General features: G+C 34.9%; 2 protein-coding genes across 2 annotated transcripts; both read right to left on the minus strand.

Annotated features, from left to right (window-relative positions):
- Window positions 1-4,323: 4,323 nt before the first annotated feature.
- On the minus strand, window positions 4,324-5,421 carry LOC110703513. The gene has a single exon (XM_021881317.1). The coding sequence runs from the start codon at window positions 5,419-5,421 to the stop codon at window positions 4,324-4,326; it is 1,098 nt and encodes a 365-aa protein (XP_021737009.1).
- Window positions 5,422-14,279: 8,858 nt separating this feature from the next.
- Window positions 14,280-23,523, minus strand: LOC110703526. The gene is made up of 6 exons (XM_021881325.1): window positions 22,228-23,523; window positions 21,884-22,104; window positions 21,521-21,734; window positions 17,469-17,554; window positions 16,087-16,178; window positions 14,280-15,307 (listed from the first exon to the last, which is right to left on the minus strand). The coding sequence occupies exons 1-6, from the start codon at window positions 22,318-22,320 to the stop codon at window positions 15,060-15,062; spliced, it is 954 nt and encodes a 317-aa protein (XP_021737017.1). The 5' UTR covers window positions 22,321-23,523; the 3' UTR covers window positions 14,280-15,059.
- Window positions 23,524-27,053: the final 3,530 nt, after the last annotated feature.

The following is a 27,053-nucleotide window of genomic DNA, read 5'->3' on the forward strand; positions in this document are numbered from 1 at the left end:
AGTTTTCATGATTGTTGTTTTTTGTGCATTCGTTGCCAACTTTGGCAACAATTACCATTGGTTGTTGCTAAAATTAGCAACAAATTATTAATGTTAGTTCCTAAAATAGCAACAAATTATTAATGTTGGTTCCTAAAAATAGCAACAAATTATTAAAGTTGGTTCTGTTAAAGAATTTACCGATAGAAAAGTTTTGATTAATAAAAGGAGTAAAAGAGTGAAAGAAGATGGGTGAAATTGTTGTAGTGTTATCATTGTATTCTTACTTCTATGGCATTGTATTTATAGCCATGAGTTACACTAATAATACAATAATTACTCACATAGAGCCATATGAGTTCACAAGTGTTTGGACCTATATGAGCATTGTGTAATCAAATCAATAATTGGCATTCACTTATTAGACTTATCTTCTAACACTCCCCCTTGAATGCCACTAAAGATCTTGTTAGGCAAAACTTTATGGGACAAGACCCATAGCCAAAAGAGTACACCAATATTATTGTATTATATGCTTTGGTATACTGCCTCGTTAAAAACCTTGTCAGGAAAAACCCGGTGGGATAAAAACCTGATCGAAGGGAAAAAGAGTGCAGTACATATAATACTCCCCCTGATCTCAGCATAGTTCACGAAGATGTCGCATTCCGATTTTGTGAACTAACTGTTCAAATTTCTTCGAAGGAAGTGATTTGGTGAAAAGGTCGGCAAGATTTTCACAAGACTGAATTTGCTGGATATTTATTTCCTCGTCCTTTTGCAGATCATGTGTGAAGAACAGTTTTGGGGCAATATGTTTCGTTTTATCTCCTTTAATATATCCTTCAGTTACTTGAGCGATACATGCTGTATTGTCTTCAAAGATGATGGTTGGGTCTTCTGTTATTGCGTTCATTCCACACTCCTTTTGGATATTACTGATCATCGACCTCAGCCACACACATTCCCGTCCTGCTTCATAGAGGGCTATCAACTCTGCATGATTTGATGATGTCGCGGTCAATGTCTGCTTTGTTGATTTCCATGATATTGCAGTGCCGCCATAAGTGAATACATATCCATTTTGTGACTTGGCATTTTGAGGATCTGATAAGTATCCAGCGTCTGCATACCCAATGAGAGCAGCATCTTGTTTTGGTTGGTAATATAAACCAAGGTCTTGTGTCCCTCGTAGGTACCGGAGTAAGTGTCGAACTCCCTTCCAATGCCTATATGTTGGTGCATTGCTGTGCCTGGCTAACAAATTCACAGAGAAAGCTATGTCGGGTCTAGTATTGTTAGCTAAGTACATTAAGGCTCCAATTGCACTTAAGTATGGTACTTCTGGACCCAGAATCTCTTCATTTTCTTCTCGGGGTCTGAATGGATCATTTTTCATATTCAAAGAACGAACAACCATTGGGAAGTTGGTTGGGGTTGCTTTGTCCATGAAGAAACGTTTCAAAACTCTTTCTGTATAATTTGATTGATGGACAAAAATGCCATGACTCAAGTGCTCAATTTGTAGTCCAAGGCAAAATTTAGTTTTCCCAAGGTCTTTCATCTCAAATTCTTTCATCAAGTATTTTGCAGTTTTCTCGAGTTCATTTGGGGTTCCGATGATATTTAAATCATCAACATAAACTGCAATGATAGCGAATCCTGATTGTGATCGCTTTATGAAAACACAGGGACTAACTTGGTTGTTTTTGAATCCTTCTCTCATAAGGTATTCACTCAGACGGTTGTACCACATCCTTCCAGATTGTTTCAATCCATAAAGTGACCTTTTTAGTTTTATGGAAAGCAGTTGTCTAGGCTTGTGGTTTTCTGGTAGTTTTAGTCCTTCGGGGACTTTCATGTAAATGTCCGTATCGAGTGACCCATACAAATACGCAGTCACTACATCCATTAATCGCATTTGCAGTCCTTTTGTGACTGTCAAACTTACCAGAAATCTTAATGTAGTTGCATCAACCACTGGAGAATATGTTTCTTCATAATCAATCCCTGGAATTTGAGAAAATCCTTGGGCTACAAGTCTTGCCTTGTATCTAACTATTTCATTTTTCTCATTACGTTTTCTTACAAATACCCATTTGTATCCAACGGGTTTTACACCTGCCGGTGTAAGGGTTATTTTCCCAAAAACTTCTCGTTTTTCAAGTGACTTTAACTCAGCCAGCATTGCCTCCTTCCACTTTGGCCAATCACTCCTACGTCGACATTCTTCTACAGTTCTTGGTTCAACATCATTTTCATCAGACACGATGTCGATTGCGATGGAATTTGCAAATGTTTCATTAACGATAACATCTTTCCTATTCCACTGAGTCTTTGTAGAGACGTAATTCATTGAAATTTCATTGTTATCGATGTTTTGAACATCTTGTTCATTCCCCGTAGGGTTGTCTTCTTGTTCGTCCCCTTTTGGATTATCATCATTTTCTTTACTTTCATCCACATTTGGTCTTTCTTGACCTTCTGACGGGGGAACATTATTAGTCTCATTTTCTATTCCATCCAATCTTTTTAGTTTCCTTGGCTTAGAATCTTTTGAACCAAGTGGTCTTCCACGCTTTCTGCGTGCCTGAGATTCATTTTCTATGGCCTTATTACCAGTTGGGATTTCAATACGTGCAGGGGCATTTTCTGCTGGTATATGTGATTTTGTCACCTTCTTTGTGTCTACAAATGCATCGGGCAATTGATTTGCAACACTTTGTAAATGAACAATTTTCTTAACTTCTTGTTCACACATATTTGTTCGTGGGTCTAACATCAACAGTTGTGTTGCATTCCAAATGAGTTCAATTTCTTTCTTATGTGGGTCCACTTTCTCTCCCCCTAAGGCTGGGAATACTGTTTCATTAAAGTGACAGTCCACAAATCTAGCCGTAAATAAGTCACCAGTCAATGGTTCAAGGTATTTAATTATAGAGGGGGATTCAAACCCGACATAAATTCCCAGCCTTCTTTGTGGACCCATTTTTGTTCGTTGGGGTGGAGCAATGGGAACATATACAGCACAACCAAAGATTTTTAGATGTGAGATACTTGGTTCTCGACCACAAACAAGTTGTAGTGGTGAGAATTTATGATAAGCTGTAGGTCTCAATCTAATTAGCGCTGCTGCATGTATTATAGCATGTCCCCAAGCAGATGATGGCAATCTTGACCTCATTAATAATGGTCTTGCAATCAATTGTAATCTCTTAATTAGTGATTCAGCTAGGCCATTTTGTGTATGAACATGAGCTACTGGGTGTTCAACATCAATTCCAATTGACATACAATAATCATTAAATGTTTGGGATGTAAATTCCCCAGCATTGTCAAGTCTTATTTTCTTTATTGTATGATCTGGGAATTGTGCTCTTAATTTGATGATTTGGGCAAGTAATTTTGCTAAGGCAACATTTCTACTTGAAAGTAGACTAACATGTGACCATCGTGTAGAGGCATCAATTAAAACCATGAAATAACGAAATGGTCCACATGCTGGATTAATTGGCCCACATATATCTCCCTGAATTCTTTCCAAGAATTTTGGAGATTCAGTAGCAATTTTGTTCATAGATGGCCTTATTATTAATTTGCCAAGTGAACATGCAGAGCATGTTAATTCATCTGATCGGGGAATTTTGACATTTCTTATTGAATGTCCAACTGAATGTGCTATTATTCTTTGCATCATCCCAGTTGCTGGATGTCCCAAACGATCATGCCATAAAATAATCAAATGTTTGTCATCTAACTTCTGGTTAGATATCATATTGATTTCCACGGGTCGTATGTTTATACGGTATAACCCCGAAGAGTATGCTGGCAATTTCTCATATATATGTTTCTTGCCATGTTTTTCTGCCGTGAGGCATATATACTCTTTTTGATCTGTCGTCATTGTTTCTAGATGATAGCCATTTTGGCGTACATCTTTAAAGCTTATGAGATTTCTTCGAGATTTACTCGAATATAAAGCATTATTGATTATTAATTTTGTTCCATTTGGAAGCATTATACAAGCCTTTCCAGATCCTTCAATTAATTTAGCTGACCCGGAAATGGTGTTTACATTTGCTTGAAACAACTTTAGTTGTGAAAAATATTTTCTATCTTTTAAGATAGTATGTGTTGTTCCACTGTCCAAAAGGCATTGATATTCGGAACTAACTTCAGGTAGATCCATATCTTCATAAAATAAATTTAAGATTAGTTTAGAATAATATCATACAAACGTTTATTGATGATAAAGATTTAAAGTACATGACTAGAAATTTAAAATACAGGGAACTAAGAAAATACATTAAAACATAGCATATGTTACATTAGTAGATGGGGAACCTAAGCATTGTTGTTTTCTCCAAGAATGAAATCATTCCCAGTTTCAGCATTGTCCATGAAGAAATCGGACACATCAAGGGTAGGACATGGAGCATTTTCTTCATTAACATAATTTGCTTCTGCATTTTTCTCTTTGCCTTTTACAGAAGCCTGGTAAAGGTCTACCAAATGTTTGGCCGTACGACAGGTACGTCCCCAATGTCCTGTCATGCCACATCTGTAACATGTGTCTTTTCCTTTTGAAAGAGTTTGTTTGTGGCTTCCAGATGACTGTCCCTTCTGTTTTTCAAAATTTTTGAAATTACTGTTTCTTTGAAAATTGTTTCTACCACGTCCTCGGCCTCGTCCATGATAATTTCCACGGCCTTTTCCACGGCCATTGTAATTTCCACGTCCACCTCTTCTTGTAGCATTTGACTCGGGTGGATAGGAATTTGTTGCATTTGCCTCATGATGAGTGGCCAAAGACCCAGTTGGTCTCAGGTTATGATTTTTCAACAAAAGTTCACTATTTTGTTCCGCAACAAGCAATACACTCATTAATTCATTGAACTTTTTAAAACCTCTTTCACGATACTGTTCTTGCAACAGTATGTTACTTGCATGAAAGGTAGTGAGTGTTTTTTCAATCATCTGTTCATCCGAAACTGGATGATCACAATATCTCAATATAGACACTATCTCATGTATGGTTGAATTATAATCAATTACAGATTTGAAATCCTGGAACCGTAAATTTGTCCAGTCAAATAATGCCTTAGGAAGGAGCACCCTTTTGTGGTGTCCAAATCTTTCATTAAGGCAATCCCATAATTCTTTGGGATCTTCAACCATCATGTACTCAGTTTTAAGGCCTTCATGTAAATGATGCCTTAACAACACTAAGGCTTTTGCCTTATCTTGTTCAGTAACAGGTTTTGCAACAGTCATTGCAGAAGTGGTAGTATCAGTTGTTTGACCAGAGGGACTTTTATTTTCTTTAACAGTGTGCTCCAAGCCTTGAGCTTTCAAATTCATCATTGCGTCCACTTTCCATTCCAGAAATTTCTTTCCAGATAAATCTAAGATGCTGAACTGTCTTTTCATAAGGTCTCCCATTTTAGCTACAACAAATTTCGTGATAATTAGTTTATAATAACAAATTATATGTACAACTCACATGTTTAGTTCTTCCATATTTATAATTAAGTTAATAAGACACGTGATAATTAAATTTAATAATAATAAACCATAAATAATATAGTCTTTTCTCCCCCTTGGTTTATTATTGTGAGTAATTATATGATTAGACAAAAATTAATCATGTTAGTTGCAAAAAAAAATAGCAAAACGACAACAATGACAGTAGTAACAATAATTATAATGATAACGATAATATTATACAATGATGATTAATAACAACAAACATACATAATAAAACAAAAACAAGCTTTTAATATACTAAAACGACAAAATAAGTGAGTTTTACTTATACATAATGACAAAAATTAATATTGCTACTAATAAAATTACAAGCGCCGTAATTAGAAGGAAATATTGTTTTATCTTCATTAAATCTTCCTCAAAAGTGAAGTTGTGGGTGTTTTGGGTGTTTTGGTTGCCGTCGTCGGGGAACATATCGGAGAAGAAGGGGGTGAATTTTTTTTTTTTTTTTTAGGTGATTTTTGGATAAAAAGTGGGAAAGGATAAGGGATTTGTGGTGAAATTGGGGGAAAAATCCGTCTTTTATAGAGGTAGGTTTATCCGTTACTGTTCTGTACAACTGTAAAAATATCATATAATAGTCTAACGTACTGGCATAAAATTATGGTCCATATATATATATTTATAATTGTAAAAGGTTATCACACTGGGAATGCAAGCCATAGTGGTCCGAGAGCCCTAATATCTATAAAAGATCATGGGTTCGAAAACGGAAAGAAACACAAAAAGTATGTAAAAGTAAGAAAAATAATAAGTATAAAAGGCTGCATCTTTTTGTTAATCTAGTTAATAATAATATGCATGCAAAGCTACTACTTAGCAATTATAATAACTAAGATAAAAATTTACGTAAAATGAGTATGTAATATCAACATGGATCAAACAAAGAAACATCAACATGAATAAACAAAAGATGATAGTAGTAAATTCACAAGTAAGAGAACTTTCACCGTTGTTTTTGAGGTATATATAGTAAATGTTTGAGTTTCTGTTATAGAGGATCCCAAATATGGGCAACTATAGAGCATACTCCTCGAAACATTTAGAAGTAGATAGTATTATTTGTTATAAATTTTTAGAAGTAGGTATAAATATACCTGACTGAAAACTGGTGCTGATAACGTGTTAAAGAATTTACCGATAGAAAAGTTTTGATTAATAAAAGGAGTAAAAGAGTGAAAGAAGATGGGTGAAATTGTTGTAGTGTTATCATTGTATTCTTACTTCTATGGCATTGTATTTATAGCCATGAGTTACACTAATAATACAATAATTACTCACATAGAGCCATATGAGTTCACAAGTGTTTGGACCTATATGAGCATTGTGTAATCAAATCAATAATTGGCATTCACTTATTAGACTTATCTTCTAACAGGTTCATAAAAATAGCTACAAATCATTAATATTGGTTGCTATCAACACTACGAGACAAAAACCCAATCCCTATTAGCAATTCGGTTCAACCCGATCTCGGTCTTTACCAATCTGAAATCTCACTCAGGTTAGGTCAACTCGGCTCGACTTTGCATGTAAGACTCTTTGATTCTCCAGTCTCAAGAATCGCATTTGGTAGGAGTCGAACTTGCGACCTCAAAGTCAGATGGTGAATCTCTTACCAACTATACCAAGTACTATTTTTTTTTACTTCTATGCATATAATTTATAATAAGTGAACAAAATATTAGAGACGAAATTGAAAATTTTGTCTCCAAATTAGGGACAAAATCAAAAATTCGTCTCTAAATTAGAGACGAAATTGAAATCCGTCTCTATTTGATGTTATTTTAGCAACAAATAATTTTATACATTACAGAAAAAAGTGGCTTACATATAAATTAACAACAATAAGTAACACAACTCGTTTCCAATGGCAACAAACAAAATAATGCGTTATCAATTAGCAATAATAATTTAGAAGACTTGTTTCCGTTTCTAATGGAAACAATTCAAAAATTCATTGTATTTGTTTGTGTCTAAATCAATACAAATAAAATATTTGTTGTCATAGTTTGTTACTATTTGGCAACAAAAGAAAAATATGGTGCCGTCTAGTAACAACTAGTAAGACAATTTGTTTTAAAAAGAAACAAATCAAAAATATGTAGCCATTGTTTATTAAAAACTAAAGCATAAATATCGTTTTTAATTAGGCAATGGAAAAATTTAGATTCGTTGCTATTTAGCAACATTTTAAAAATCTGTTGCCAAACTTAATTGCTAAAAAGCTTTTATTTTTGTAGTGAATTGCTCTAGTATCAAAACTCATTTTTAGGAAGTTGAATGTACAAAGTACGTAATCATCAATTCCTTGTGCAAAATAATATTATAATTTAAACAAACACTACACTTTTAAGAGTAAAATAAGAACAAACATAGAACTTAGATAGCAAGCTACTACTATATTTTAACATCATTTTCTTACCATCAAAATATCTACATAATCGTTTTCAAAGAAAGTAAAGAGTTTGTATCTCAAATAAAGGATGAACTTATAATCAAAATAAGAGCAAACAAAATAAGCTCACCTTGGTTTCATGTGTACAGAGTAGTCTCAAAGACTATTCTCGGTTTCACCAAACATGACACGAATGGAGGAAGAAGAAGAGTGCGTGGCTGTGGTGCATGAGCTTGGTCGACGGTAAGAAGAAGGATGGCAACAACGTCCTGGAGCAGGGAAAAGGTACGGTGATTGCGGCAATAGTGGTGTTTCTTTAGTAGTCAAACTTATGGGTGTTAATAACTTGGTACAAGAAACTTATAAGAGAAGGAAGAGTAAAGATCAAGATTACTATATTAATTTGATAAGTATGAAAATTAAGCTGATCACCTGACTTTTGTTGTGATGATAAGTGAAACAATTGAACATCCAATGGGAAAGAAGCAAATTTTGACCTCTAATGCCTAACCGTGAAGAAAGAACAAGGAAGAGGTGGATTTTGTCCTTTTTCGATGCATAAGGGCATTTTTGTAATTTCACCCTCTCGGGTAGAAATACAGATTTTATGTAAATCTTTAAACATTTGACCGAACATAAAATATTACTTGACCCGAAATACATTTTAAAATAAGAAACGTTCCTTTCGTAAAATTAGCTTTCGAAATGATCTAATCTGTAATAAAATTTAAGACTAAAACATTCGTATTGAATAAATAGAGATTAAAAATCAATTAAACAAATAATATAAAATTAGAGTATAATAAATCAAGTTTTAAAATCTCGGGTATTACATTTACAGTGCCAAAATACTTCCAAAATCGTTTCCAGTCAATGTTACTCAACTTTCCTAGATTTTGACTTGGAATTAGGGCGTGCCTTGAGTCAAATAGCACTTTATAACCACTTTTAACAGTGTAGGAGCCACTCCGGTAGCCTTCCCAGATAATAGTGTCTTCAAAGCCTATGTCCATTAAGGAGATGCTCTGAATCTCTATGATAGTCTCATCTGAGAAAAGTAGATTGCACTTAGTCAAATCCCAATTCCCATTCTCTTCTCTAAGACTGTTAACACTTTCAGTTGAAAAGTTGTCTTGACTTTTCCAAGCAGGTGGCAATCCATTTATCCAGGGATGGTGAAGTTTTGCATAGCACCCATCACCTATGGACCACACACACGCATGTTTTAGAAGTTGTAGACCCCATTTCACTCTGTTCCAACCCCAAGAACCACAGTTCCCATTTTCCCAAACATCATCAAAAAGAGTTATCTTATTAATTCCATATTTTGGACTGAACACCTTACTAATCAGAGAGTTAGTGTCATGTATGATACGCCACCCTTGCTTTGCAAGTAGAGCTTGGTTAAAAAACCGAGCATCCACAAGGCCCCCTTTTTCTCTAATTTGAGTTAGCTAGGTGAGACCATTTCTTCCAATACACCCCTTTGACAGTTCTATTTCCCAACCACCAGATTGGCAACTATACTGTTGATCTTTTTTAGAATACCTACAGGGCACTTAAAAACAGAAAGCACATAGGTGCCTAAACTAGTTAAAACAGACTTGATGAGAGTAAGCCTGCCAGCATGTGATAGAAAAAGGGAGTTCCATGCGTTTAACCTTTCTTTCACTCGCTCTATTAACCAAACTACCAAAAATCTGTTGCTTATTAACCCCAAAGTCATCTGGAATGCCAAGGTATATACCAAACTTGCTGCTCTTTTTAATTCCAAGAATATCACTGTATTTATTTGACTCAGTTTCATCCATGTTAGGGCTAGAGATAAGCACAGACTTGTCTTGATTAATAACCTGCCCAGAGGCCCTGCAGTAGACATCAAGCACCTCTCTCAAGGCCATAACATTGTTATCCTTTCCTTGGAGGAAGAACACAGAATCATCTGCAAAAAACAGATGACTAATCTTTGGTGTTTTATTAGCCACCCTGATCCCAACAATGTTTCCTTTCTCTTCCTGTAAATTAAGCAACCCAGATAGACCCTCCATACAAAGTATAAATAAGTACGGGGAAAGGGGATCCCCTTGTCGAAGACCACACTTGGGTTTAAATTTTTCCCGTGGTGAGCCATTGATAAGGACATAAAAGGTAACCGAGCTCACAAAATTCATAATTGTTCTGATCATCAGATCAGCTAAGCCAAATTTATGTAAAACTTTCTCAAGGAAACCCCACTTAATTCTATCGTACGCTTTACTCATGTCCGTTTTAATGGCTAGCTTGCCTTTAACCCCCTTCTTGGTCCTTCTAATATTTTCTAATAATTCGTGCGCAATTAGAATGTTGTCAGAAATCACTCTTCCTGAGATTAAAGCGTTTTGGAATTGTCCAACCAAATCATTCAAAACTCTCCTTAATCTGTTGGTAATACATGAGGGAACCTCTCTGATTAGAGCACCAACCAATTTGCACAGCACTAATACAATCATTATAGTTGAGACTCCATTGCTCTAGCTTATAATTGCTTCTCTTTTTCTTATTTGCAGGCCTGGTTTGGAAGATAATTGGGGCATGGTCTGAAACTTGTATTGGTTTGTGAATGATATGAGAATGAGGGAACTTAGTTAACCAAGTTGGATTTGCGTAGCCTTTTTCGAGTCGTTCTAAAACTAGAGCGTCACCTTCCCTACCATTCGACCAAGTGAATCTTGGTCCCTCATAGACTAAGTCGTGTAAGTTGTTGTAATCTTTCCACTCGTTGAAAAAATTTGCACCACGTATGGGAGTAGATTTATCACCTAATTTATCTAGTTGGGAGTCGATTTGATTAAAATTCCCTACTAAGGTAATTGGTAAGATGAGGTCCGGATTTGTCCATTGATTGAGACAATTCCAAACGTCTTTTCTATGTGAATTGCTAGGTTCGTCATACACCAAAACCAATCTCCACATTCCATTAATACGATAATTGATATCAACTACAAGGAAATTGACGCAAACAACATTAAAATTTTTTTTATCCTTCCAACCTAACCACAAACCCCACTTCGACCACTAGGATTGACCCCTTTATAGAAATTAAAACCTAGACTTCTTAACCAATTAAAAACCAAATCCGAGTTACTTTTAGTTTCCGATAGAAAGACAAAATCCAGTTCAAAAGACCCAACAAGTCTTTTAAGAATCAGGATTATCGGGGTTGTTGGGCTTTTAATTCTCCGACAATTCCAAATTAAACTGATCACTACACTAGAGGCGGTTGATTTGGGTCAACCACCGCAAGCCCATCACCTTCATAGGTCAGGATTAAATTGCAATCAAAGGCAAAGGAGGAGCTCGGCCCATGCCCAGGTTTGTAAGAAGTTGAAGGCCCTTCTGCTGTAGTAGTACCATTAAAACTCACACTTTTCCCCTTCTTTTTCCTTACTAAGTGTGAATCAGCATCATCCTCTATAAATTGGAGTGAGACTAGATCTAAATCTGATATAGCTTTCCTTTTTAAGGGGCAATTCTCTTGCTTGTAACGCCTCTTGTTCTTGCCCTTCTGAAACCTTCTGCGGCACTCCATTCTCCCCATTCGATCTTTCTCCCCCCCACCTTGTAAAAATTAAGGCACTACTAGACATGGTTTCTGATGGTTGAACCTTCTCAATCTCCCTAGTTGCTCCAATTTCAACCGTCAATTGCTCAATTCGAGGCTGTACTTGTTCTTGCAAATTTGTCGGAGCTTCGACACTGTTCTCCTCTGGTAAATCCTCCTCAGCAAAGTCAACCTGTTGTTCCCCTAGCCAAGGACTCATCGGGTCCTCAGGGATGTGTCCAATTGGGAAAGCATCATTATCCTCGTTTCCTTGATAATCCATTGGATCGAATATCGGGGAACCAGGTGCCCTAATTTCCACCTCCCTAGGGTAGTTTTGTGAGTCAAATTCGATGAAGAAGCGTTGGTTGAACCTTGCGTTATCCACCCTTCTTCCAGCAATGTCTTCATTTATCTCTACTCGTGATTGGATAGCAAAGCTCATAAGCATATCAAAGCGTAGGCTTTCAATTTCAGGTCCATACCTAAGCACCACGCTTTGGGATCCCCTGTTCCCAGCAGCTTCAGCATCATTATTTTCGATTGGAATTGAGACCGCCGCTGCTGCAGTGTTGTAAGGGTCTTCACCACCATCCTTGTCCTGTGTCATCTCTACGGCCGCAACATTTTCTGGTTCAGGCCCCTGTTCCTCTGTATCCATACCATCCACTGCATTTTGTTGGGGTTGATGCAGAGGTACGTTTACTTGATTCACTACAGGATCTCTGAACGGCACATCCCTACTATTAAACCTTGTCCCCGGAGTAACTGTTCTTCCCCCATTCTGAATTTCCAAGTCAAAATCCACCATAATATCCGAGGCTCTGAAATTTGGGGATGGTGGTTGGTTTGGATCATCCCCAATAATTCTCTTGGGGTTATAGTACGCTCGGAGGCAGGCGTAGCACGTAAGTCTAAGTTGAGCATAGAAAAGCCCTCATCTTTTTCAAGGGTCGGGATGCCCCTTGATTGGTATCGCATCATCAAGTGACTAACATCTTGATGGATTAAATCCTCGTGTCTCCCACATCTAGTAAATTTATGACCAATCCTACCACATCTTACGCAATATTTAAATAGATTTTCGTACCTTAGTTTAATCCAGATGACAGCATCATCATCTAGTTTTAAGAAGAAACCTGGTATAAGAGGCTCACCAAGGTTCAGCAGCACTTCAATCCTTAGATAATTGTTTCTGGGACGAATTGAGGCTGAAAGTCGACCAGGAAAGGCATTCCTAGCAACTCTCCCACCGTCTCTGCCATGTGGGAATTGAGATATTCACAGGGGAGACCACAAATTCTCACCCAAAATTTGGCTTTCCTGAATCTGACCGTGTGTGGCACTTGGTTTGGCCACCATGGCACGAAGACCATCAGTGCACCATCGAAACAAGCTTTTGTTTTTGCAAGCAGGTCACTTTTTTCTTCATCATTGGTACACTTAAAAACATAAAGATCATTCATCTTAAATACATCAATGTAGCCCCTTGTTCTCCATCTTGTGTTTATGAAGTCTCGAATGGAGGCAGTCAGGTAGGGCTCAAAGTGCGATAATCCATGAGGTACCCATACACACATTTCTGCCAGAAAGCCCTGCTTCCATCAACTCTATAAGGTTGCAGTTCAGCTAGTGCAGCTGACCTGTTAATGTTCCTAACATATATAAATACTGCGCTCAGGCATTATGGGGGTATAAGCAACAAAGTGGAGTTACAGAAGTGAAAAGAGAAGTGATAAAAGAGCTGAGAAGAGGTGGAAAGGTTGTGAGAATAGAAGTTCTATATAATAGCCACCATGACAAGGAGGCGCTTCGCATTTCTGCCTCGTTGATGGTGTAAAAAGCATGCAAATTAGCTTTGGTTAAAGAGAATTACCGCCGTAATCAATTGGTGATTTAGAAACCCAAAAAATTTAAAAAGAGACCAAATCTGTTTAATTTGAGCCGCTGTTATGAGGAAATGAGATAGTTGAAAGAAGAAACCAAGTAACGGCAGTAAGCAAGAGTAACAGAAGAGTGTATAATGAACAATGCCGTTAACAAGGGAATGATTGTTTGATCTAAAGCAATTGGCCTTTCTGAGAGGCACCAGTTAGTAGTGCCAGATGGCAACCCAGGGTAAAAGCACAGAGCGGCAAAAAACCCTCAAGCACAAATTACCCAAAAATGTAATGATGATTACGGGGTGGGAATCTAGGAGGGTAGGAAAAGCAAACCACCGTGACAAAAACACCCTTTGAGGGTAGCTCTATTTCTAGAGTGAGAAGCTCTCTATTTCTAGAGAGAGAGTAATTTATCTGTATTTAAAATATGTAACACAAAAATATATAGCAATTTTAAAACCATAACATGTGTTTACTTTGAAGAAATTTATGTGGTAGATAAGGATTCCTGTAACAAATTAAACAAACTACTATGAACTATAAAAGTTAGATTATTGCATATTTTATAATGAATTTTGAAAAATTCAATAATATTTTATTAAATTATAAAACCACCAATATATTTCACTTTAATTTATGACCCGGAGCATTGTCCAGACCTAAAACTAGTTGGTTATTAAATGGGTATAAGAATGGTTATATGTAAGGTGAAAGATAGAAAAATTAATAAAATAAGTGATAACCACAATGGATGTGAACAGCCATTGTGTTTGCTCTTAAAGATCCTTGGTTTCTTCTTCCTAAAATTGGTGTTATGGTTTATTCCCATAAACACCAACACTTATTATGGGAATTACTGAGATATTTTATATAAAGAACAATGACACACACATACATAAAGATAGATCTGATTATTTGATGCAATAAGAGCTTTCTACAAAGCGTTTTTTCAAGCATCTTTCATGGATTCATTACATTGAAATAGAGAAGAATATACACCACAACCCCTTGAAAAATTAACATTTTGAACAAAGTAGTACATGCTCTGCCTTTTTCTCTACATTTTATCCACATTATTCTATGGACCAATCCACCCATGACTTGAAAAAAGCAAGATAACCATCTTCTTTTGCTCGTGAAAAAGTACTCCGTATTGAGTACCACCAAAGATTGGTGAGGGGGAACTAAAGCTCTAGATAAGCCTCCACTATCAACGCCACGAAATCAACCAACTACTACTCTTATCAGCCCCAGCAGGTCCCTACTACCATATCCACTGTTGTCACGAACTCGTATTCAGGCTCTAAATTAAACTCATCACTTATCAACCGTTGTTTAAGCAAAGTTTTGGGTTCACCTATCCCAAATTCTACTAAGTTAAAATGAGAGACTCCAACAAGAAATCGGATCGAAAAGATATAGTACTGAGATGAGTGCTTCGATGTGCATTACAGGGAGACACTGAGGGGGGTTTTCGACCTTTTATATTTTTGCTAATTTAGGTGTTCTCGACGGACAGACAAATTAGATACATTTTTTTTTTTAACAGAAAACCAAGAAAAGAAAGAGAGAAACCACAAGAAAAATGGGAGAACTCTTGGGTCAGTTTCCTTTACAGTGGGTTAAAGGAGAAGATTTTTGTTAAGAGATCAATGAAGGATTGAAACACGTTTCAGCCACGCCTAATCCCGGTGAAATAGTTAAAGTCATGGTGTTGAACTCTAAGTTGTTTAAGCCAAGAATCAGCAACACTCAAGAGTGACACAACTCGATCCTGGTCCCGACCGCCCCTCCCCGAAACCCACACGCTGCCTTGCATTTTGTAAGTGGCAAGACCAAAAGCTGGGAGAGGGATGCCTTCTCCTTCCTTTCTCTTCCTTATCCATTCTGGGGCCTCCATGTCGTCGTCGTGGTCCATATCTAGTTTCATGACAGCAACATATTCGGTAAGAAACACGTTGGAATTGAGAAATTATCTAGACTGCTTGACATTAATGTTAATATCACAAAACCGTACAAATTTATAGTCCAAACTGTACAATGTATACAAAATTTGTCATTGTTTCTTACTTTCTTCTTTATCCTAACTGAAATGATGGCAGGAAATGGACTTGGTTAGAGATAATATAAGTAATACTATCTCCATTTATTTTAGTTGACACCTTTTAATTATCACGTTTGTCAACACATGTTTTAACGATTAATATTTGTAACTATCAACATTATAAAATTATAAAAAATGTATATTAATAAAATATATATCAAGTCGATTCAAACAAGATCTTGCATGATTATATTTTATCGTATTTATAAATAACAAAAGCGAGTCAAAGCGTAGTATGTAAATATTATAAAAGTCAAACGGTGTCAACTAAAAAAAATAGAGGTAATATATTACATATTTAATTCAAATAATTGAGACTAGAGTAACAACGTGAAACAATTGGACCTAGCACGATGTGAGTCAATCCAATACTATATCTAAAAAAGCCCAATAATTTAGCATGATTTAAGTCCAAAATAATCGGATCAACCCAGACCCAATCCAAACTCCACCGAGAACACAGATTAACACCTCGATGAGAAAATAAACAACCAATTTTAAGGGTGCATTTTCAAACATGGCAATCAGTACTCCATAATAAAAATCAATTAAGATTTGACAATAACAAATCAAGTCAAGTGATTTGACAGAATACCTTGAAACGAGGATGAAAGGGTGTGGTAAGTCAAGAAGCATGTAGACAAATCCTTTATAGTTTTCCCCATTGGAATGTGATATATTGGATACCTGCACCAATGTTGACAAAATCACAATATCACATTGGTTAGCATCACTACACTAATTGCGTTGAAAAATGATTTTCCACGCTGAAAATTACTTCTTCCTGTTATTGTATAATATTAGGCAAAAGCTAACGAATGTTCCGAGGACGTTGGATAAGCTAGCTAAAAGTAGAAAGATAAATTAAAAATTCACATTAATTATACCGATCGACGCGTGATTTTGTCATATTTTCCTTAATTAATATCATTTTAGATAACATTTTAAATGCTTATCCAACGCCCCGCGGCGTTCGTTAGCAAAATCCATAATATTATGATGTAATTATTGTATGACTTTTTAAGTCGAGATTTGAGCCATAATATTCTATCCTTCTCATAATATAATTATTGTACTTTCTTTTAATTAACTTCTTAAATCAAAAGTTAAATTATAATACTCCATTTGTTCCATAATACTCTCTCTGTTTTTAAATATTTGCTCCACTTTTCTTTTTCAACCGTTTTAAAATTCTTACTTCATTTCCTTATTTGGAAAGCTTTTACAATATTTAACTAATTTCTCTCACCTAGTGGACCCACCACATATTTTCTCTCGGTCTCTCTTCCAATCCTCTCCACTACTTTTGCTCTTTACAATTTTTTATTCTTCCACTTACCCTACAACCTCCAAATATTATTATTTTCTCTCATTTCTTCTAAAAACTCTTCGCATAAAAAAATGGAGCAAATATTTAAAAACGGGGGGAGTAATATAATACTGCGTATAATACTTCATATATTCCAATTTGAATGTGATAAATGTTAGGTATTCCACTACTTCTATGCTTTTTTTTTTTTTTTTTTTTTTTTTTTGTTGCCCACTACTTCTATCCTTTTTTTTTTTTTTTTTTTTTTGCCCACTACTTCTATGTTTTTTTATTTTTTGAAAGAAACTACTTCTATGTTTTAAATCTAGTGTAATCCATCATTCATTTTTTGGACAAAAGTATCCTTACTTTTTTCTTTGTTTACCAAAAATACTCTTTTTGTACAAAAAAAGTGAAAAAACTACTATCTTATCCGTTCAGTGTTTTTATTATAGTATATTATCTCTATCTTATACAATTTTTTTTTTATTATTGTCTGTTTTGTTTGTTTGCTCCCTTTGTCTATCTTATACTTAAAACCACCTTATTTGTACACACCCACTCAGTCGCCAACTTTTAAAAAATTTGTGTAAATGTGCCTAAAAGAATATGTCAACTTAAAAAACAAAGGGCATAATATTTCGTGATATAATGAAGAATGTATTTACCAGGCAACAGCCATCCAACTAGCGGGAGAGAGATCAACGCTCTTTAATGACATTAATCCAGGGTATCTCCGAGCTAATTCACTAATCTGAACAACCAAAAATAGACAAAATTATGAGCATAAAAGAATGAATATTCTTTGTTCACTAGAGCTAAAAATTGTGAAACATTCAACAAACTTTGTTTGCACATTCATGTGTCACAATCAAAATACAAAAAATTTAACCTTTTATGCACAAGAGATGTAACAAAATTCTTTTACTTTTTCCAGCAAAAGTATATAAAAAAAGAAAATGTAAATGTACTTGAAGATGATAGCATTATACAAGATTGTCAAATATGGTCACTAGTAACACTAAGCCAATAAGTGGTTATTACAATTACAATTTGACACCAATAACACGCACGCTTGATATAATGCCATACCATAATCACCCACTAAGCTACAAAGTCTAAAATACTTGGGGCAACAAAAGAAAATATCAATATGGTCACTAGTAACAGGTGTATACATGAGAATTTTTCTATATCTTAACTAGAGCTGTCAGTTTCTGAGCCGAACCGTTAAACCCGACTGTTTCGAACCGATCCGAAAAGGAACTGAACTGTTTAAAATTTATTTTTTGGAAACCGAAAACTGACCCGACCCAATTTTTTCCAACCCGAAACTGAACTGAACCGAATTTGTGCAAACCGTTACTAACCCAACCCGTTATCAAGCCAAACCGTTACAACCCGAAACTGAAAGCAACCCAAACCGATTACGTTTAAATCCGATAGGAACCCGACCCGTTTTAAACCGAAAACCGTTAAAACCCGATAAAAATCCGATAAACCTAAATCGTTCCAATCCGTAACATGTTGTGACCGAACCGGTTATAATCCGTAACCCGTTGTGACCGAACCGTTTATGACCCATAAGCCGTTATGACCAAACCGTTTAGAACCCGTAACCCGTTATGACTGAGTCATTTACAACCTGTTACCCAATATCTTTATGATCTAATCTATTTCAACCCACTACTTGATAAACCCAACTTATTTATGACTTGACTTGATTATAACATGACTCGTTCCTAACCGTTATCTGACTAATTCGACTTGATAATCATCCGACTCAATTTGAACCTGATATGATTTGATTAGGAACCCGCTTCAAATTGGGTAAACTCGTTTTCAAACCAACCAAGTTCAATTTAAACCGATTATAACCTGAAACAATAATGATTGGACCCAATTTCACTCAATCTGTTTTGAACCGAAACCCATTTTCGAACCGACCCAGTTAAACCCAAACTGATTATGACCCGAACCAATTACAACCCGTCTTGATTAAGACTTGAACTGTTTTTAACCAAAACCCACATTAAACTGGCTAAACCCGTTTTCAAATCGACCCGCTTCAACCCAAATTGATTATAACCCAAACCGACTAGAACCCGACCCGTTAAGGACCCGATCCGAATAGAAACTGCAATTTAAAAAACCAAATCGAACTGACCCGATAATTTTCAAAACCAACCCAAACCGACCCGCTTATTATTTCAACCCGTTATAACCCGAAACTGATAAACCCAACCCAAACCCGAATTGTTTAACCGAATTGACACCCCTAATCTTAACCTTTGTCAAGAATTTATCAATCGATATATACAACATGTGTTTCTCTGTGGTTGGCCACACCATGTGACCAACTGACACACATCAAAAATTGATCAAATATCTCTTAACCGATTGAGTAACCCCCGGTCGGGTAACTGCTGACCGATCAAGTAACTTCTGATCGACCGAATAGCCCCAGACCGACCATAGAACCCATAAATAAGTAATATCGGCCATACGATGTAATCAGCCACATACGAAAATTTCTGACATGATACAAAGTATGGAAAAGTGTCTATAACTACCCCGTCGGGGCCTACCCCCAACCTAATACAAATATAATCAAGAGAAATTATCAGAAACAACACATGTTATTTTATCATTAAAATATTTTACGCTGTAAATCTTTAAACGTTAAAACGTTATAATCATATTCTATATTATTTAAAGATTAAACTTTCTGGTTTGAAATATCTTATTTGGCAAATGTCAAATTATAATATTGTTGATTTTATCTTGATCAAATTTTATTCATTATATTTCATTCTAAAAGTAAAATACATCAGTTCATTTAAATGGCTAATATTGCCTTACATATCTTATAAGAAAATGGTAGTATTATTACTCGTATCATCGTATGATTCTAGTATATTATATTCCATAATAGTTCAATATGTTTTCTAGTATATTATGGAATGTATCTACACGGTAATAATAAATAGAATCACTTATGAATGTAATGTTCTTAAAACATGAGATAATAAGCTTAAACTTTTTGAATCTCTCAATATATTTTCACTGGGTGCAAACTTGCAAATAGAAACTTAGTTGCAGTGAACATTGGGAAGACATAAAGTTGGCAAAATAAAAGGGGAAGAATATTAGCCATTCCGTAACCATTCACAAATATAAATCCATTGAATACTCTTAAGCTACCTAAAGTTTACCCCATTATTCTGTTTGTAAGTCCCTAAGAAGTATCTTCTTACCATAGTGTCTATGAAGAATCAAAAGTTACGAAAATAACTTTAAGTCCCACCACTTAATATTCTTATCCATTCAATCCATAGTTGAATTAAATAATTAGAGACAATGAAAGTAACAAATTATTCTGTACTCATAATAGACTAACTAGTCGTTAAGATCAACTACAAAGAAGAATAGCTTAAACTCAATGTGACATTCTTTGCTATATCCATCACAACAATTTACTTATTTTTTTTTTTTTTTGAAATAGATAATTAAATTAGATTTTATAACAAGCTCAACCCCATCCTTCCCTAAAAACAATACCAAAGTCATTAATCGATATTTCGCTAAAGACTACACATACAATTGTTGTATGTGGTTCCTACATATAACTTTACTTTGACATGTTTTTATTGGTTATTATAATGGGCCCATGTTCCATTATAATTCAATTTATATTTTACTCTTAATTTTCTCTCTTTTTTGATTATGTGTCAAATTTCTAATGATGTTATATGTAGGAAAAATATACAATAATTGTATTTGTATCAGCTTTGATATTTCCTACTTGATGACTCGGCCCCACCTCCTCTCCATTCTTTGAAATTATCACTCATTAAGACGTGACAAGTGTTATAAATACAAAATCCAACTTAGTCAAAATGGAAAAAAACTATACGGAGTACTCCCTCCGTTTCCGAAAGAACGAGTCATTTGGGTTGATTTCGCGGGTATTAAGAAAGTTAAAAAAAAAAGAAATAAAATTATATTGAAAAGATAAATTTACATGAGTTTTGTAAAAAAAATAGAGAGAGAAAGTAATAAAAGTACTACATAGGAAAACAAAATTTTATATTAAGAAACTAATTTTGCATAAATATTATTGCAAATTGGTGGGGATTTTAATGCAAATGGGTTATTTTTTTGGGGACTAAAATTATGTCAAATGGGTCGTTCTTTCGGGAACGGAAGTAGTACAAGACAAGAATAAAAAACAATGGATATTATAAATTTCTCATTGAGTCAACATTTTTAAATTTGACCTTTTTTTTAATATAAAACAATTTTCAACAAACAACTATTTGTTTTAGGCCATTAATAATCATAATACAAGATGACGAATAAATGGCACTGCCTGGCAAATTATATTGGATTGGTTAAAACTCTTAACGGTGAGTCGGTAACACCCAAGTATGCACATAAAATATTCCCGAGTAGAATGTAAGATAATGTAGCATAAACCTATAAAAACTTTTTAAATTTCAATCAAATTTGTTAAGGAGTAAATTTTATTATTCTTATGTTAAAAAGTGTAACTATTAAGTAAGTTGAAGGTTATTTTTAATTTTGTTTATTTGATAATTAATTAAGTAATAAAAAATATCTTTTAAGTGTATTTTGCGCTAATGTGTATATAATAATTTCTTGTTAAACGGGAATTTGTTGAACAGAGGCAAGTGATTCGAAAGACAAGAAGAGTTACCTTGTCCATAAGAGGAACTCTACCATACGGAGTTGATCTCTCAAAGTATTGACAATAAAGGCAACCCAACCTATCATTCAATTGCCATAAGTTCTCTTGTTCAAACCCACCTTCTTCGGATGAACATCCATCCCATCTCGACAATTCACTTTCATCACTACACGACTCGCTATACGAATCCCTCGTTTCGCCGTCGGCCGAATCCGTATCCTCCCTATAACAACAACAATCCATTGGTTTAATCATAGCCAAGTAACCTTATTATTATTAATCGAAAAATATTTTCAAGAAATAATTCAATAAAAAAATCAATTGACATTTAAAAAAAAATTAAAATAAAATCAATTGACTTATAAAACCTACCTGAAAATAGGTGGGGAAGGAGTGCTGGTAAAGATTTGGATTGCAGAGAGATAAGGAACATAGTATTGTACAAGAGTTTCACCCGAATCAAGAACAATGGGAACACCCGCACCATAAGCACTCCATTCATCGTAACAGTTCCAAAGATCACTTAACCTGAAATATTCCACATTTTCTCTTTCCCACGGATGCCATAACCTATTCAAGTTCCTCATCTCTGACTGCAAACAAACAACATGCACACAGGATATAAATTATATCATTAAAATTGATTTTGAACCCAATTATAAAAGATAGATGCGATCCCTGCAAAATTCAATAATTACAAATATTACAAAATGAACCTTGGGGAGGAATTGGGAAGGAACAACAGGGGTAGTGCAATGGAGGAAGCAATCGAGGTTGGAATGCATTGATCCTGATTCTACAACAACCATGATTGACTGATTAATATTGATTTAAAAGGAGAAAATTAATCTAGGGTAGGGAGAAAGGGAGCTGTCTCCCTAAACTCTTTTAAAAAAAAAAAAAAGAAAAAAATAGAATGTAATAATGGGAAAAAGAAAACAGAGGAGAAAAAAAAGGGAAGAGAGATTGTCGGAGGATACTTCTTTCCTTAGGATAGATAGAGAGAGAAGGAAGATGTAAACGGGGTTAGAATTTTTATTTTTTTTTTTAAAGTATTTGACGGTTTAGACAGCGGAAATATTACTCTTTATAACGGAGTACAGTTTAGTTTTTTTTTTTTTTTTTTTTTTTTTTTTTTCGGAGGATTTCTAATGTTTTTTCTTTATCTTACTTTAATAAAGTAAATAATACTCCGTTATATTAATATATTACAGAGTATTAAAGACCCCAAAAATTAATTGTTGACACAAAGAGGAGTTGTATTAAAACAGCGAGAACTTGCTTATTATTTCCACGAAAATTCGGGGAGACCAAAGCAGAAGAAGTAAAATATAGGGAATTGAAAATCTTTAAGCTAACTCAAAGTAAACCATCTTCTGTTTCGTAATGTGTTGATCAATTTCTGCGAGTTTATAAAGGAAAGTCATACAATATTTACATGATATTCAATATTCTCCGCAATCAAATATTGTTTTATATGAGATGAAAATTGAATTGGGAAATTATGTCGACCGAATATAGTTAAAAGGATGACAGGGTAAAATTTACGCAAAAATAAAAAGAAAAAAGAATTGAACAGAAAATCCAGGTTTTCAGAGCCCTTTAACAAATTGATGATGGAAACAAGAGAGAGAAGGAAGGAAAAGTACGGATATGATGATCAAATTCAATAAGGGAAAGGGGTGGTTTATAAATTGAAAATGAAAGTTGGTTATTTATTATTTTATTTGCGTACAAATAATATAAAGAAAATTGATGAAGTTGAATGGTGGAGGCAGAGAAAGATAGTAGAATAAGTCCTCCAACATGATTAAATAAAGATATCAAGTAAAGGAGGAGTAGATTTAAGTCATTAATTATTTTATCTGTCTTACTCCAAAGATTTTATGCAAATCATATCATACAACTAATATATAAAGATAAATTTTTAGTCAGGTCACGAGATAATGACACTTGACGTTCTAACTTTTTGCCTAATGTTGCGTATAAATTTAACAAAAACTTTTTCATGCTCCGATTTACAATAATTTTATTGTACATCGAACATTTTTTGAAAAATTACCCTTTTTCTTATAAAGTGACCCTTTTTTTTTTACAAAAATGATCCATATTTTCACAAAAGTGACTTTTTTTTTTTTGCACAAAAGTGACTTTTTTTTCACAAAAATAATCTTTTTTTTCACAGAAGTAACCCTTTATTTTCACAAAAGTGACCCATTTTTTATACAAAAGTGACCCTTTTTCATAAAAGTAATTAAGCTACATATGCAAAACTGAGTATCAAAATCAACAAAAATAAACACAAAAAAAAAAAAAAGGTAGCATTTTGATCGGCTTCACTAGCAGGTGTAATTTTACCCAATTTCTTCATCGATTAGCTCGGAGTTGAAAAATCAACAACAACAAAATTAAAAAAAAAAAAGCAATAATATGAAGAAAAAATGCATAAAATTAAAATATCAAAATCAAAATAGAAGAAAATGATCAAAATCGAAAACAATGGTGAAGTGAAATTTGATGATGATGTTGTAGAAGAAGTAATTGACTCGAAATCGTACTCGAGAAGTGAAGTTACAATAATTGATATGAGTTTTGATGAATGGAAATTGGATAAATGGGTGTTTAGGAAGAATGATTAATGGAAAATCAAGGATAAGAGGAGTAAATTTAAACCAAGGGTTTCAAGTGGGAAGAAGATGAATTTGTTGGTTGATAATTCGCCCAGACTCACTCCAAGCCTCCAAGGAAGAGAGATGGAAGGTAATAGGGCCCACATGTGATGAAGGAAGATGATAAATTGAATAATTTATGCAACCAAATAATAAACTGAAAGAAGAATATGAAATGACAAAGGAAGAGAGAGATGGAAGGTAATAGGGCCCACACGTGCCCAACTTGTTTTGCTCTTTTACTGATTTACAATATAGTTACTATACATCTGTAGACACCCATTTGTGTCTCCCCAAAATCAAACTCGGTGATGAGTATCTTTCGCGTCGAATCATAATCGAATGAAGTGAAAGTGTGGAAAGTTTAGTGTTGCGGATAGTTTTAATTTCTTTTCTCTTCTATCTGTTTTTTAAAAACTTATTTTAAGAAGAAACAGTCAATCCAGTTTGGTTGGTCCATGATATGGGTTCAATAGTAGTGTAGTTGGATGAGGCTTGACAAGACCTTTCCAACGATATATTATAAGCCCAATTCTAATGAATATTGAGGAAGTTATGGCCAATTTACTGAACTGGGCCCGGTTTCAGCCTTATATGCGGCCCAATGATCTAGGGGAGGGCCTAATATAGATTTATCTTTCCTAATGCAATTAGGAATGATTTTAGTCTTCTAGATTCTTCTAGAAGGTTCTTTTCATTCCTAATTCAATTAGCATTGATAAATTGACTTTTGTTGACTTTTCAGAGTTTTAATTAAAATCAAATAACGTTTTTTGAGGAAGATACGATTTTATCCTCCTGTACGGCAATTTCTATCTGATTTTAAGAAAACGCGTGAATTTCCAGATAAGCGCCAAACGCCAGCTGTAGCGCCTGGTGCTACGCTTGGCGCCAAGCGCCAATAGCCAGCGTTGGCGCCACCTCAGTTTTTTGTGCGCCAGAACTCTGTTTTGATATTTTATCATTTTGGCTGATTTTCTTTATAAATAACGTATTAAAAACTCCGTTTTGATGAACCAGTTTTCATCTACAATTCACCGATTCTCATCAAGATTCTCTTGATTGCTTTCTCTCTCTCTTTTCTAAACTAGCTTCTCTCAAATATAAAAATTCCGCATACATTAGACTTAGATACACCTAGCCATATTCGAAGTTGTCTTCGCCCTAGACGTGAAAGGTTTAATTTATGAGGGTTTGGTCCCAAATCTCTCTTTCAATTATTTAATTTAATTATTGTTTTGTTTATTATTTTCCTTGAAGTTACTAACGTGTGTATTTTGTTATTAGAAAGAGGTACGAGACATCGAAGTAAGTACTTTAATGATTTTTATTGATGTTATGATGTAGAAATCATGTTTAGGTTATTATTATGATATTCCTAGTATCATGTCTAGGGTAACTTTAATATTAAATATGATTGTTACGATGTCTTTTATGTTCTTCCTAATATTTATGATTGTTAGTATCATGTTAGGGTTAAAGATATGATTTTTATTGTTTAGTGACATGCTAGGAGTTGTTATTAATATTGTTAGTATCATGCCTAGGATCTTGCTATTATTATGCTTTAACATAAATATTATGATTATGATTATAATTGTAATTTATTATTATTATGTTGCTTGATATATATTTATTGTTATTGCTTGATCACACCTTTTATGCATGTTCAAAGGGAATTTTGTACTTGTAATCACGCTTAATAAGATATTAATAATCTTATTTAGGGTTATATGATTATAATTCAAGTGATCGCCAATAATAGATTTATTTGTGCATTAAATTCAACCAACATAGATAAACAGGTTTAGGGTTAATCCTATTGATTGCATGTTAGTCAGAAAGCGCACATGAATACGATCAGAATAAAGTAGAGGCCTATTATTAGGGCAGGTTCAATCTCTTTTAGGTTGGATTTGTACCTTCATCCCCGAACCCTATTTGGTTCAAGACCTTATGGAGTTGACGATCTCTTGGATCGTTAAGGGGTGTAACCTTCACCCTGTGAACGGTTTACAAGTTCCTAAAACTTGTTGGCGACTCTTTTGCTCTATCTTCTTTCCCTTTGGACGCCACCGTACTTTAGTGTATGATCACAGTGGGGTTCAAGCTAGGGTATTAACGCTTGAAATATTCCCTACAGTTTTTGGCGACTCTGCTGGGGAGGATTTCTATTTTAATTCCTGAATTTGTTTCGGCAATGATTTAGAATGAGTGGATGAGACTCGAAACGTTCTAAGTATTTCATGTGTGTAATTTTGATTAACATTATTTTTGATTAGGGGATTTTTATCCACCAAGCGCCGTTTGACAAGTGGACCAACCAGGTTCCGCCACGCGTCCTCCACGGACCACTTAAGACACGCCACGTGTCCACCCATGCCAAATGGGACAACCGGCCATCAAGGCCCATTTCAGTCTAGAAGCCCGATCGGCCCTAGGTTTACCTTAAACCTAGAGAGTTGCACGCTTCCCAAGGCTATAAATACTCGATTAATCCTCATTAATCAAGGGACCGAATAATTAACAGAACAGAGGAGAAACATTACGGAACACACTAATAACCGGCTGATCTCGCTAGCAAAGCAGATTACCTACATTAAATACTCTCACCTAGAGAGACCTTATTACTTTAATTTCTGTATTAATTACTCCTTAATCAGGTACTAACTTGACCGTTGGAGGCGGAGCTCTCAGGAGTCTCCGTTATTTTGCAGGTACAGGCGTCCGGTTCCAGTCTCGGAATTGTAACTCTCCCGCAGGACATCAGAAAACCCCGAAACATTTGGCGCCGTCTGTGGGGAGAGTACTTCAGAGATGGCATCCAAGTCTGTACCGACCCCAGAAGAGAGGCGTCCCCTAGACGACCCTCA

Source organism: Chenopodium quinoa, unplaced genomic scaffold (assembly GCF_001683475.1).
Source record: "Chenopodium quinoa cultivar QQ74 unplaced genomic scaffold, ASM168347v1, whole genome shotgun sequence".
NCBI lineage: Eukaryota > Viridiplantae > Streptophyta > Magnoliopsida > Caryophyllales > Amaranthaceae > Chenopodium > Chenopodium quinoa.

Coding starts and splice junctions, on each gene's coding strand:
- LOC110703526 (XM_021881325.1), bottom strand. CDS start 22,320: ATGGTTGTTGTAGAATCAGGATCAATGCATTCCAACCTCGATTGCTTC. Junction 22,105..22,227: donor CTTCCCAATTCCTCCCCAAG/GTTCATTTTGTA, acceptor GTTTGTTTGCAG/TCAGAGATGAGGAACTTGAA. Junction 16,179..17,468: donor AGTTGGATGGCTGTTGCCTG/GTAAATACATTC, acceptor ACATTGGTGCAG/GTATCCAATATATCACATTC.
- LOC110703513 (XM_021881317.1), bottom strand. CDS start 5,421: ATGGGAGACCTTATGAAAAGACAGTTCAGCATCTTAGATTTATCTGGA.